This window comes from Aedes aegypti, chromosome 1 (assembly GCF_002204515.2).
Source record: "Aedes aegypti strain LVP_AGWG chromosome 1, AaegL5.0 Primary Assembly, whole genome shotgun sequence".
Lineage (NCBI taxonomy): Eukaryota > Metazoa > Arthropoda > Insecta > Diptera > Culicidae > Aedes > Aedes aegypti.
The window spans coordinates 199,232,581-199,247,829 of record NC_035107.1 but is presented as its reverse complement, the minus strand read 5'-3'; the positions used below and the strand labels follow the sequence as shown (position 1 = coordinate 199,247,829).

The following is a 15,249-nucleotide window of genomic DNA, read 5'->3' as shown; positions in this document are numbered from 1 at the left end:
AGCGATCGTTAACTGAAAAATGAGCATTGTTCGATACTCTACTAGGAAAATTCCGGAAACGACCGTTATCGTAACCTGGCACGAGCCTGGCACGAGCCTCAACGACTCTCTTGCGTGAAGGGCATTCCCAAAAGTTAGCTTTATGAGGGCCCTTGCAATTGGCGCATTCAAACTTTCCGGTATCTTCTTTCACAGGACAGACGTCCTTAGCGTGAGAAGAACCTCCGCAAATCATGCATTTAGCATCCATGCGACAATTTTTTGTACCATGACCCCACTTTTGGCACTGACGGCACTGAGTGGGGTTCAGGTAATTTCCTCCAGGTTTCTGGAAATGTTCCCATGTCACACGGACATCAAACAAAAGTTTTGTTTTAGGGGGACGGACCTGGTGTAGTGGTTAGAGCACACGCCTCTCACGCCGAGGACCTGGGATCAAATCCCATCCCCGAGATAGTCACTAAAATTTCAGTGACGACTTCCTTCGGAAGGGAAGTAAAACCGTTGGTCCCGAGATGAACTAGCCCTGGGCTAAAAATCTCGTTAATAACGATAGAAAAAAAAGTTTTGCTTTTTCTAAAGCTTTAATATTATTTAGTTCTTTTTTGTTAAAGTGAACTAAATAAAATTCTTGAGAAAGCCCTTGCCAAACAATGCCAGATTGGGTTCTCTTTTTCATAATGATTACTTGAACTGGGGAAAATCCAAGTAAATCATTTATTCCATTTTTGATCTCTTCAGGTGACGAGACCTTTCAAGACAACTTTGAACAAACGTTCAGTTTTGTCGTCATAAGTAAAAAATTTGTGCTTCTTCTCTTCAAGATGTTTGAAAAGAAGTTCGCGATCTTTAAGAGTTTCCGGCAAAACGCGACAGTCTCCTTTCTTTGCGATTTGGAAGGAAACCTTGATTCCCCTAATGGAGTTCAAGATCTCCTGCCTAAATCCCGCAAATTCGGAACAACTGACCACGATAAGCGGCACTCTTTGCTTCCTCACTTGAATCAAAGAGCATGGGCTAGAGGCTGCTTCGATTTGGTGTACGGAAAATTTGTCTAGAGCATCGAACTGATTGCTCATTTCAATACAATTATTCATTTCACCCTTGGAAGAAAGTTCGCATTCCGGAGAAACGTCCTTTCTTCCATTCTTGCCACGTTTAGTGACAGTTTTAAATCCCACTTTTTTTTGGAAGGAAGTTGTGAATTCAGAGATTCACCCTTCCTTTTATTTGTTGTTGCAACCATGTTTAGTGAATAAGAAGACGTGACCTTCGAGAGGTTTTTTTTCCCAAGACGGTGTCCAAGAAGGATTACCACCGCTAGCTTTCGCCAACGGGTCCAACGAAAAATCGAAGGCACGGGTCCAAACAAGGATCGTTAGGGATCAATAGTAGAAAAAATAGCACTGAAAAGTACTGTTTTATTGCTTTAGGTAGTTTTTAAGAAAACTTCCAAGAGCAGAGAGAATTCGTGTACGCACAACACGACGGTACGATGCGCACTGACCCGGTAACGTTTCAGCCCGGTATTTACAGTCGATTTTGGGAATTTGTTTTGCGATCATTCCTCCTGACCACGTCGGATTTAAAAAAAAATGTGCAAAATTTGTACCCGCTTCTTGTGTTCCATCTTAAATTACTTTTTAACGTGATATCAATACTGATGAAACTTTCACCACTAAGTAAACAAATCTTCTGCACTGTCATTGGTTTCTTTTTACGGCTACTAGAGGCGCCACAGTAATTAAAAAGAAGCGGCCAAATACTAAGTGGATCAAGCTTTAATGTAAACGTTGGACATTCTTTGAGCTGTTCCAGCCGATATTCCAGCCAAATGATAATAGTCCTGCTGCTGCCGTACTGATAATAGTAGTTTATGGAACAAGTTGCAGAATGATGATATTTACAGCACGAGTCGTAAATTTATCCTACGAGGCTTGTCTGAATTTGTGCACATTGAGGAATGGTAATCTAATCACAAGCCCCATTCAATAAATCTCTGTGCAACTTCGATTGCTCTGGTCAATCATGGAGTAGCAACTACGAATTGTACGGTCATTTATGCTCATGCTCTGCTCATGGTCTCACCATTAGTAGTGTTGCCACAAGTATGGATTTATCTGGAAAGGTACGGATTTTCGAATAGTTTTTGGTACAGATTCTGTACAGATTCACCGAAAAGTACAGATTGGTACAAATTTTTAGATTTGGCAATCTCCTTTTTTGTTACGTATCATTTTTACCCTCTAACTTCGTCAGTAAAAGAGATAGAGCTTTTCCGTCTCTGACAAACTTTCACCAAATGATGTCGCCTACAATACTTTCTTAAGCCATTTTCAATTTTGGAAATAAGTAAAAAAGTTCAGTGTATATCAATTGAAGTGACATTTTTTCAGTATTTAAATGAAGTACTCAACTAAAGATAAGACTCTGTACAACATATCGAAACGCTAAGCCCAATAGTTTCAGCACAAACACACGTGTCCTACTTTTTTGGATTTCGTCCCACTGTGCGCTGTGAGCAACTTATTGACCTGAACGTTTTTGTATGCTTCGAATTGCCGTACACTCGCCTTTGTAACGGTATTTTTGGACTTGGGTGAATTAAGGCCGGTTTCCGGGATTCGAAGCGTCCGGGCAATTCGAATCAACACGGTATATGCAAATTTTTCAAAGTGTCATGGATTATGATTGCTGACCAGGAGACAATATTCCTGAGCTTTCTGAAGCTTAGGATTGAGGATTTTTTTCGACTTTCCAGGGCAAAAAGTTCCTTCGTCGTTGTCATAAAACATCCGAATGCAAAAAAATGAGTTGAGAAAATTAATTTAATAACTGAGGAAGTGCTTTTGAGAACACTAAACTGAAAAACAGGCTCTGTCCCAATAGAGTCATCAAATTACAAACCCAAGCAAAAGGTCAAAACGTATCACAATATTTTTGCAAAAAATCATCATTTTAAAACATTATTTTTCCATTGAGTCGTCTTTACTCAATTTTCTAACGTCATAAAGAAATCTAAATTTCAAATTTAATTTATGTAAAAATGATATCCTTAAACGATGTTTTCAATATAGACTACAATGAAATTTATAGTTTACTAGTGGTCCCGGCAAACTTCGTCTTGCCATCAAGTAGGCTGTTACAAAACGTCATGTAATCCCCTATACAAAATGACACCTGAGTCTTTTCTAGTTTTCCCAATCAATCCGGAGACTTTCCCAAACTTTTTCGTTGCACGAACCCGTCGCATCCCTTGTCGAGTGCAACAGTGAAAAACTTACGTCAATCCGTTCATCCGTTCCAATGTTATTTCGTGACATACAAACACCACTCCATTTTTATTTATATAGAAGATAGAAGATTTGTTCCCTTCTTTTGCTCTTTCCCAGCATGTGGCGTCTCATTGGTGACATCCCGGATTGTGGGCGGTGTCGTAGCCGACATAAACGAGTTTCCCTGGATGGCAATGCTGCACTATCGGGGGACATTCTACTGTGGTGGAACGTTGATCAGCGATCGCTACGTTTTGACGGCAGCGCACTGTGTCTTGAACTTCAAACCTAGTCAAATCACGGTCAAGGTGTACGATACACGAGAGGCTCGGATGGTCACGAAGGCTGTCGAAAAGCTGCACGGGAACGATCGATTCAATTTGGACACGTTCAATAATGATATTGCCCTGGTGAAGCTGCAAAGGACGCTGAACGTGAAGGATCACTTTGTGACGTTGTGTTTGCCCACTCCAGGTAAGAGCTTTTCCGGATTGGATGGAACCGTTTCCGGGTGGGGAAAGCTGTCGAATGGGAGTTTGTCCCACACATTGCAACAAGTTAAGGTCCCGATCATGACCAATCAGCAGTGCAAGAAGAGCGCCTACCGAGCATCACGGATTACCGATAATATGATGTGCGCTGGCTTCCCGGATGGTGGTCACGATGCTTGCCAGGTGAGAGATTGTTTTATTTCAGTATTTTACAGATGTGGTTTGATAAAAAAAATAAAATCTATTCACCAAACTCCTTTGAAATAGTCGGAAATTCAACTTTGACCACGCATATCTCAAACGATTTCAAATCTTTCGTTCAGCAACCAGACACTACTCCAAATCAATATATAATTTAAAGTTTTCGAAATAGATGGGTTGAGCAAACAATAAATGTTATCACAAAATCATGTTGTAGAATGTTTATATGTGTGTATTGAACATGCATGAACGGAAATATTTTTTTATGGACCAATGTAAGAGTTCACTATTTGACGTTTTAGCAGTGCTCTGTTATTTATGTGACCATGGAAACCAGTGATTTCGGCTCCGCTCAAACGTCAAATCAGTGAACTAGTGCATTGGTCCATTGCACTAAACATTTCTTTTAGTTAAAATATTACAAACAAAACTATTGCTTGGACTCGTCTGCTTTTAAATCAAAATTCAATACAACGAAATATAGTGTTTTCAACAAAAAAATTATTGTCGAAAATAATTGAATATTTTTTTTATTATACCTTATTATACCAAACTTATTTGACCAAAAAAACTCTATTTCCTGGTATTTTTTTTTTCTGTAAATCAAAATTAAAAAGAAAAACTACAGAATAGTTCGACACCGAAGATGTTCAGTATCCAACTTTCTGTGAAAATCATGGAGATGGAGAGGTAATCTCGTTCAAAAGTTCTCAAATTCAACACGATAACATGTTGTTTTAAGATGAAGATGCATCGAAACCAAACCTTGAATTTTCAGTAGCACAAATCTAGAAAACCTGACAAACGTTCGTGCTGAAAATCGATTGTTCACCAGATCACCAGCGTGTGACCAGTGGATGAAGTTTTCAGCACAAACGGTTGGCTGTTTTTCTAGATTTGTGCTCTTGAAAATTCGAGATTTGGGTTCTGTGCATCTTCACTTTAAGGAAAATACAGTCGCCTCTCCACATCTCGATATCGAAGGGACCATCGAGATAGGGAGAGATCGAGACAAAGAACACATTTTTAATGAATACTAGATTGAAAAACACTCCGTCGCCAAGAAAGTAATACACAAACAGACGTCATTTTGCGCTCCTAGTTTGTTTTGAATCCCAAAACTTTGATCTAGTAACCTTCGATATTAGTCATATCGACATACGGAGAGAAAATTGAGAACGGAAAATCAATAGAAACACATCGAGATATGGAGATATCGAGATAAGGAGGATATCGAGATATGGAGAGTGAAAATGTATGCAGACTGAAGGGACTTATGAAAGCATCGACATAGGGAGAGATATCGAGATGTAGAACATCGAGATGTGGAGAGTCGACTGTAAATAGTTTTGATTTACAGTGAACATTCTCTTTGGCAGAAATAATTTTATTTCGATTACATAAAACATTCATTATACTAAAAAAACGAAAACCCCAACGATTTAGTTTTTTAATGCAAATAATCATCAATTTCCCAGTTATCGATTCAATTTTGATTTGTTCAATGTTTATAGGGTTTCATAAAAGTGCGCTCAGTTTTTGCCAACTTATAGCATACTTCTGCAAGTTGAATTGAAACAATCTCGACTACTTTATGATCTTCAATCCAGCTTCACAAATACTTGAAATGAGCTCTTTGCTCTCATAAGCTTAATTGATCTAAACCTAAGTTTTAGAAAACTTTTTATAAATTCTCGAACGCAGTACAGCTGTTTTGTGAATCATTTATAGTGATCCTGCAGTCTTCCCATGAACAAAACCAATGTTCAACTTTAGTTCAAACCTTGCAACTTGTGTTGAATCAAGAACCGCGATCGTTTCTGTACCAGGCTAAACCCGGTACATGTCATGTCAAACATCGGTTCAAACTTTGTTGCAAATAATAACACAAAGCAGACATACCGAAAACTGTTTAAATCCGCGCGTATAAATTTCTACGATCATATATGGAATATAATGATGGTTGAAATTAAATCATTCCGATTTACAAGAGCAGCAAGAGGACCAACATTTAGATTTGGCCGGTTTTTCGGAGTATTCCGGAACCAGTTACGCTGGGGTGTGATGTGGAATTTTCAGACCATCATATAGTTCCATCATGCGACGGCTCAAAATACACGGTTTTTCATCCAGATGTAAATGGACACCATGCCATACACCTGACCTGAGCTTAGTGTTCTTATGAGCACTTCCATAGTTATTAACCCCTCTACCGGCAGCTTCTTTTTTTACCGCAAGAAAAAAATTCAAATCGCGATAACTTTTTTGTTTCTCGGTATTTTTGCACCATTTTTTCACAAGTTTTAAAAAAACTCTTCTAGTTTGAGGATCCGTGTCGATATTGATGATTGGTGATCTGGTTTTAAAGATATTCCAATGTTCCTTGGGGGACCGACATTTTCCATACAAAATGTCTTAGGCGGCCATTTTGTTTTACGTCAACTTATCGAAAAAGTAAAATGTGGGCTATACAATGCAATGTAATAAGAAGCTACTCTGAAAAAATCATACAAATTAAGTTAAGAATTCTTAAAATTACGACATGAGGTTTTTTGAAGTTTTCAAGATTTTTATTTGGTCAGCTTGGTACCAGCAACATAAATGCTCATTACTCAAAGACGGCTGCTCCAAATTGATTCATATTTTCACAACATACTCTCATTAATGTATTGTTCCAAAGTGTGAACATCTGAATACGTTAAAAAATCTGTAGCCTAAGATATATACGTGGGTTATGATTAAGCGTCGGTCCCCCAAGGAATTTCGGAATATCTCTGGATCCAGATGACCAATGATCAATATCGATACGGATCCTCAAACTAGAAGAGTTATCGCGATTTGAATATTTTTCCTGCGGTAAAAATGAAGCTGCCGGTAGAGGGTTTAACGGAGAGGTTAGCCATTTGACTATTTTTGCCTATGTTTATTGTTTGGCAAGCACGATGGTACTCTATGCCTGGGAAGCCTACCGGTGGGATTTGAACCCATGCCTCTCAGTTTGATCTTGCTGAAAAGGTGTGCATTTACCGCAACGGCTATATGGGCCTCTCTAACATAAAGTTATCGTACTCGAATTCCATTTCTGTTATTTCCAAATAAGATAAAAAAATGTAATATAAGGAATCGGAATCATTAAACAAGTCATAATTCATGTTTTTTATAAGTAAACGACATTTTATTGCTAGCAAATTATAACTTTTGACACCAATCGCAATTTTGAGACCTGCTCAAATAGGGCACTAGACGTTCTTTAGGAAAATCTCCAGAGATTCCTTCAAGAATTTATCTCTAAATATCTCCAGAGACTCTTCCACAAGATTCTCCACGAATCATTTCGACGATTCTTTCAGGGATACTCTCTACCGTAATCCTTACAGCAATTTCTTCACTAGGGCTTTTGCCAGAGACTTCTCCAGGAAGATCTATTGTACCGTAATCGGGGGTAGCATTGATCAGTTTTTTGGATATTTCTTAAATATTTCATTTGAAAATGCAAACGATGCAAGTTTTATATTTTTAAAACAAGTACTGGCACCCATAGCTCGTAACAATATACTTTATTTTTGTTTTTTTTTGAAAAATTAAAGCATGTTTAAAAAAATGTTTTAGATGATTTTTTTATTTAGCTGATATGGGATAACATTCATCATCTATGTAAACAACGTTCGGTAATATTGACAATGTCGTTACTTACTCAAATCATGGCTCCTGAAGCTGAATATGAAGGCCAAATGCTTATAAGTCATTTACTTTTTGAATAATTTTTACCCTTCAGTCGTCGCGCTGTTGTATTTTGTACAACACTGCTGAGAAAACCTCGCTTTTCGTTCACAACAGAAGCGTGGTAGTTCTGACGGTAGCAAACCGCGCGATGACTGGAAGGTTAAACTAAAAACACCTCGAACCGCGGAATACGCCTATAGGTAGGAGCAATTCTCGCTGAAACCAGGCCGCCATCGGCACCCATTGTTAGAATTCCAATTTTATGTCACTGATCGCTAGTTTTCGATAAAACTTAAGGGTGGTCCTTTCTGTTTTCTCAAATTGGTAGACCCCTGGTACGCCAGCCAGGTAAACAGTTTGTGAAAAAGCCCATTTTTTGATAAATATAGGGTATTTCTTCACGTGATATGTCTCATATTTCGCTTGGAACACATAGCAAACTTAGTGGCATCGTATAGAGAAAGGATATAGCTTTGATTTAAAGTTTAAAAATTTTTGGCGGCCATTTTAAATTTGGCCGCCATCTTGAATTTTGTTAGAAAAATAGCTTTTTCACCATTAGCGCACCGCTCGTTTTGAATTCTGAGATCACCGTCAGAAAGCTGAGGAAAAATTGCGTAAGATAGGCTACAGAAACTAGGTGAGCAATGGTATTTACCCTATGAAATGAACAATTTTACAAATCATGTTCTACGATTTTGACGTATATGGCGAGTGCAATCAATGCAAACATTATTTTTTGAACAACAAAGAAACAAGTTTTCAATCGTTGGTGTTTCATTCGAGTCGAGTGAAGAATAAGAGTATTATTTTGAGTGAAAATATCTGGCGGCCATCTTGGATTTTGACGCCATCTTGGTTTTAAGTAGTAGAATGAGTTTTCACCTTGTTAGCACTCATCATGTTGAATTTTAATGCTACCGTTACACTTACCTTACTACTTGTTCTTCTTTTTCCTGACATTACGTTCCTACTGTAACATAGCCAGCCCCTCAGCTTCAAAAACAAATTATCAAGTAGGATTTTTTAACGCTTATTGGCTATCTGAATGATTATTCTGCATATTTTCGATTTGAAAAATCAGCATTAATTCTTTCATTTATTTGGTCTAAAACCTATAATAGAAATGAACAATCAGTTGAACAGCTGAAATAAAGAATCTGATGGTTTTTTTAAAGGAGGCCTTATAATTCAATTAATTTAGATGGTAAAAATCATTCAACTGCTAAAAACTAAGATGACGTCTAAATCCAAGATGGCCACCATATTTCCCAACCTCAAGATGATACACTTTCGTTTCGACATTACGTTCACATTAGAACAAAACCTGATTCTCATCTTTCAATTTCGCTATTTTTCACATGCATGTTGGGCGGTACTTAAAACGATACTATATGGTTCAGAATATCAAGGATTTTTTTGCTTAAAAATTTAAGATTTCTATTCTTAATTAATGCACTTTTGGCAATGTTTTACGATAAAACTACAGATATTACCACAAAACCTACTAATGTCCGAACGCTCAATTTATAAACTTCATTCAATGACAAAAATGCATAAGGTAAAAAGACGTTTGTTTATTTCAATCAATGGTTTAGGACGGTTTTTATTCAATAAATTTATTTATTCATTATTACTGAATTAAAAAAAAGAGTTGTGTGTGTGTGTGTGTATGTACAATCCACCGCCCACTGACCGGCAGTGCTTTTATGGAAGAAATTTGTCTGCATATATTTGTAGATAACATTAAATATCTCTATAGATGCAAACAACTTTAGCCCTGGAGATGGAAGGTGATAGCTCTACTGCAATTCCAACGACCCATTTCAAGAATGGCTGTTCATACACACACATTCTGAGGTCATTTTCATCACAGTAAGCCCCGCATGAAAACACCCAGATATCAAATGGACATCTGAAATGAGTTCACACTTCCCGAATCGAAACAAGATTTTCGACCCTGGCACGTATTTAGTAGTTTCAAGAGATTATATAGCTCAGAACGATCTCACCAGTTAATATTCCTGTTTTTCCATCATCGCACTATGGAAACCGGATTACTGCTTCACAACAACTGCAACTGCAAACAACACACTCGAAGCAACAAAACACTATTCAGCAAATTCTCAACAAATTCTTCTTTCCTTTAGCAATTGATCGCGCCTCTTTCAATCAATACGAACCACGCGCACCGTGGAAAAAAACGCTTAAAAATACGCCAAACCTTGCTTCAGTCATTGCGAAATCCTGCCCAGAAAAAACTCGCATAAATCGGGAAACAAAATGCTGCACTCGAAGACGCGAACTGGTTGATTTCCATGACTTCTGTCTTCACGAAAAACTAGTTTTACACTTCTACAAATTCACTATTCGACATGTTTATAAGATTTGAATTTTTCATTAAATCATCAAACACTTTTTAGCTTCACACAATTGTCTTCACATAATTTGCCGGGTGGCATAGCACCATCAGCCGAATCAACTTTTCACCAGCCGAACTTGAAATAGTGCAAAAGCGAAACAAAACGTGACAGGAAATTTCAAACGCAGCCACTCGCGCGCACAGCCTGCTGCGATCTGAATAAAAAAAAAAGAGTTGTCGAAAAATTATTCTGATATTAAAAAACGCATTATAAAAGAAAATTCCTATTCAATAACCTGTATGTATAACTAATAAGCTGAGTATCAGGCTCGGTTTCGGTAGGGACGTAACGTCAGGAAAATAAAGAGTAATAAGAAGAATAGTATACGTAACCTTGTTTATATTAATAGCCTCTGAATTTGACATGCCACATGAGCTATCAAGGTGAAAAATTCATTCTACTAATTAGAACCAAGATGGCGTCAAAATCCAAGATGGCCGCTAGATTTTTTTCACTCCAAATAATACTCTTATTCTTCACTCGACTCGAATGAAACACCAATGATTAAAAACTTGTTTCTTTTTTATACAAAAATTATTTTTTTCATTGATTGCACTCGCCATATACGTCAAAATCGTAGAACATGATTTAGAAAATCGTTCATTTCATAGAGTAAATACCATTGCACACCTAGTTTCTGGAGCCTATCTTACGCAATTTTTCCTCAGCTTTCTGATGGTGATCTCAGAATTCCAAACGAGCGGTGCGCTAATGGTAAAAAAGCTATTTTTCTAACAAAATTCAAGATGGCGGCCAAATTCAAAATGACCGCCAAAATTTTTTAAACTTTAAATCAAAGTTAAATCCTTTCTCTATACGATGCCACTAAGTTTGCTATGTGTTCCAAGCGAAATATGAGACATATCACGTGGAGAAATACCCTATATTTATCAAGAAATGGGCTTTTTCGCAAACTGTTTAGCTAACTGGCGTACGAGGGGTCCACCAATTTGAGAAAACAGAAAGGACCACCCTTAAGTTTTATCGAAAACTAGCAATCAGTGACATAAAATTGGAATTCTAACGATGGGTGCCGATGGCGGCCTGGTTTCAGCGAGAATTGCTCATTATTGAAAACAGACAAGAAAACCATGAAAACTAATCAATTTCTTACGAAATTAAAGTACATGTAAAATTCAATAAGCCAAAACCTTATTAGGACTGTTCATTTAAGAAAGTGGACACGTGTTTTTTACACAGCGTTGAAAAAATTCAATTTGGACACTTCGCGATTTAAGCCAAATCTCGGAACGGCAGTTTTTCTGTACACCATTTGTGCAGAAAAAAATTGAGAGTCGCCATGTCAATTCGACCCATCGTTTAGAATTTATAATTTTTTTATGTTAACTTTTGTCTGCTGTCAAAATAAACACTTGAGATCACACTGAAACAAAATTTTATTTGTTTTTATGGAATTTTTACACCAAAATGCTAATATTTAGGTGTCCACTTTCTTAAATGAACAGTCCTTAACAGCAAGAAAAATAGGCTTTTCTATGAAAAATAAGACATGCCTCGGTATTTACCCATTTATAAATAGTTTAGTCATGAAAACCAATGATTTTCATTATTGGAGTCGATTCGTAGAAAAATTTCCAATCGATTAGTGCAAGAATCTCGAAAATCTATCCGGGCCTTAGTATGTTATTAACAGTCGAAATCTAACCACTTTTCGTGACGCGAGCGATTTTCGTTTTTCGAAATTGTACCCCAGTATGTTGCCGTAAGACGTTTTCCAACGTCAAAAATGGATGAGATATGAATGGTCAAAATTGGACTACTGACATTTATTGGACCCTTGGTAGTTCTCACCCCTTTTGTACTGAAAAAGTTAATGCTCATATATATTTTTAGGGCGACAGTGGTGGACCGCTGCAAGTGGGTGATGCCAACGCCCGTGAAATCGTCGGTATCGTATCATGGGGCGAAGGATGTGCCAAACCCAACTATCCCGGAGTGTACACTCGAGTCAACCGATATTTGCAGTGGATCAAGAGCAACGCTAAAGATGGATGCCTATGCGATCCACCTGAGTAGCAATAACCCACCTATCTAGTAACTTGCCAATGATGCCGCGATGATGAATAGTTTTATTGTGTTACTTTTATTTGGTTCTGTTGTTAGAACTGGGTTGTAGAACGAGAAATTCTAGTAAAATAATGACATGTCAATAAATTGTCTTTGTTGAGAATAGTTCCGTGAATGACATAGCCTACAAGAGCCGCTTCGCGTGCGCAATGAAATTATCTCTGGAATTTTCTCGTCATTCAAGGCCGTTGCGGAAAAAACTGGGAAGCAAAGGCGCCAACTTCACGAAAATATTGTGGGGGGCAATGTCAACCAGCTAAAATGAAAAAAGGTGTTTCATGTTCATTCCTAATTTTTGAAATATTCAATGGATAACTTTTTAAAATGTTTTGAAAATGAGAAGATTTCGTTATTACGTGTTTCGGACATTATAAGCCGAATATTGCTTGCTTTGGAATAGTCTACTGATAGTACGTGGCCCATTACCGGCTATTTGTAACATTCGTATTTTTTTCAATTCGGCCAAAAGTACATCGTCCCCCCAAAGTTGGCGCCAATGCTAGAAAGAAATTGAAAACGGATGTTTGTTTTGCTTACTCACGGTGTCATTTCCTGAAAGTCATTTCCATTCATTGGAAGCTATTGAATCTAGTTTGGTAAAACCCTCAACCTGATACCGCGCCATCCAGCAAATAAAAAAAAACCGCGACGAAGAAATGATGATCACGACCTACATGTGACCTGTTGGATTACATTCCGCCATCATTGGCGGCTTGTTCGGCGGGGATCATTTTCTCCGAAGCAACCAAAAACACGATTCAATTATGCCTTGCGTCTTGGTGCCACATCGTTACGGGTGTTCAATTTGCGTACGAAGGCTACCAGAAACTAGTTTTTATGACTTGTTTGCATCCGGAGATGATGCACTTTTTCTTGCTCACTAATGGGTTATCTGGCATGGACGATGGATAGAGTGGCTCTTTTTCTGAAATCAAAAGGTTTCAAATAAGCTGTGTTGAAAACAGGAGCGTTCGAAAAACATGTTTGTTGGATTACTACTTCTTCAGTTAAAAAAAGTAAGAGGTTGTTTCCGAGATACGACCGCCAAGTTGACGTTGGATAACGTTAGCTTCTTCTATTTCCTGATTTGGGACCGTCACGAACTTATGAAAAATTTACCTAGAAATCTAAAAATCTAATCAATTTTCAAACTATTTGTTGCATGTCAATTCTGATCTATTATGGATATTAAGTGTTATTATTTGGTTGGTTCGGTTAACACTTCAACACCGATAGAACCGGTCGATGGAAGAAGAAGCATGAGCGGTAACTTTTGCTCTCCAAATAAACAGAGAAAGAGATTTGGGTGATCTGTTTGTAGTATGAAAATGATGTCCGTAATAGGGAATGCATCACCAAACTCGCAACTAATCAATGATCATGACTGCGATAATTGACAAGAAAATTATGAATGAAATGGATCACTTGGGAAATGCGACCGTTCCTTATGAATAATCCCAGAGATAATCATATTCTTTAGTCCTTACATTTAATAGATGGAAATAATATCCTTAGGGGCCATCTATTTATTACATAAAGGTTCATGGGGGGAGGGGGTTTCAGATTTCTCACGCGCCATACAATTTATATTATAATTTATTTTTATTTCTATACAAAAATCAGAGGGGACTGTGTACAAGACCCGATTGCATGACGTTAACTACGCTGCGTCCTCGGAAACAGCCTCAAATTGCCGTATTGTCAATTATTCGTAATTAATCAATTATTGTATGATGGAATGAGATGAATTAAGAGATTATAGCAAGTATGTGGTAAACACATTAGGGAATATTATACAAATAACTCTTTAAAACACATTTGTTGGCTCTCAAAAGGGCCGATTGAGTTGTTGAATTTGCGTAACACGGACACACTTTGACGGCGCACTGGTTTCAATCCTCCTCGCCCGATGAGATTTGCGGTGCGGATGATGATGTGTGCTTCAACAAGCGGCTTTGGTCGATTTTCTTCAGCCATCTCGTACAACAGCTTGCCTCTGGTAGCGAGGAGCTGAGCAGGTTTGGAGAAGCTCTTACCAGCTCGAAAGCGAAAACAGAATGAAACCAGATTCAACGAAGGAGGGATGCTTTATACCCTTAGAATAGCAGATGATGCTCCTCCTTTCATATTCTTCGTTTTCTTATCTGGGAAATAGGCTATATGAAACTGATGTCTGGGTAAGGGATGTACAGATTAGCATTATGCTGTTATTGCAACCCGACGGCACTGCAGCAGCATCCTCGGAAACAGCCTCAAATTGCCGTATTGTCAATTATTCGTAATAAATCAATTATTGTATGATGCTATGAGATGAATTAAGAGATTATAGCAAGTATGTGGTAAACACATTAGGGAATATTATACAAATAACTCTTTAAAACACATTTGTTGGCTCTCAAAAGGGCCGATTGAGTTGTTGAATTTGCGTAACACGGACACATTTTGACGGCGCACTGGTTTCAATCTGCCTCGTCCGATGAGATTTGCGGTGCGGATGACGATGTGCGCTTGAACAAGCGGCTTTGGTCGATTTTCTTCAGCCATCTCGTACAAATTAGGGAATATTACACGGACGGTGACGGCTGTGCCGCTCGATCTAATGAACCAGAATGACCGCGCTAGCCTCCGCATGGCAATGACAGCGGAGCACTGGCTGGTTGCGACGATTTCTGGCCGAAAACGATTATGCTGGCTGGTGCACTCAAATGAGCGGCTTCAGTTGCTGCGGCTCCGAAATGCGTGGTTCTTCGGTTCTAATGCGTGTTGCATTCGCGTCCTATTGAAAACTGAACTGAGGACGCGAATGACTCTCGAAATTTGCTCGCCGACCGTGTTCACAGTCTGACGGCAAAAAGAAGAATGAGGGAAGAAGCAGGGTGCGGTGCGCTTTTATAGTGGGAAGCGGAACCGAAAAATGTGCTTGAACGTGATTGGTTAGATAAGAAAAGGGTCAACGTTTTACGATATTTCAATAGTTTGTTGCTCATAATCAATAGTGTCCTCCATTTGAATCGACGCGTAGATAAATTTCCAATCGATTCATGGATA

The 15,249-nt window shown here is 38.2% G+C and overlaps 1 protein-coding gene across 1 annotated transcript in view; it reads left to right on the top strand.

Moving 5' to 3' along the window:
• LOC5569260 (trypsin-1) overlaps nucleotides 1-12,288 on the top strand; it is a 46,170-nt gene extending 33,882 nt beyond the window's left edge. The window contains exons 2-3 of the mRNA XM_021856893.1: nucleotides 3,393-3,949; nucleotides 11,968-12,288. Coding sequence (XP_021712585.1) covers nucleotides 3,393-3,949; nucleotides 11,968-12,150 — 740 coding nt within the window. The 3' untranslated portion in view covers nucleotides 12,151-12,288. The remainder of the gene's footprint in view (nucleotides 1-3,392; nucleotides 3,950-11,967) is intronic.
• The last annotated feature ends 2,961 nt before the right edge of the window (nucleotides 12,289-15,249 follow it).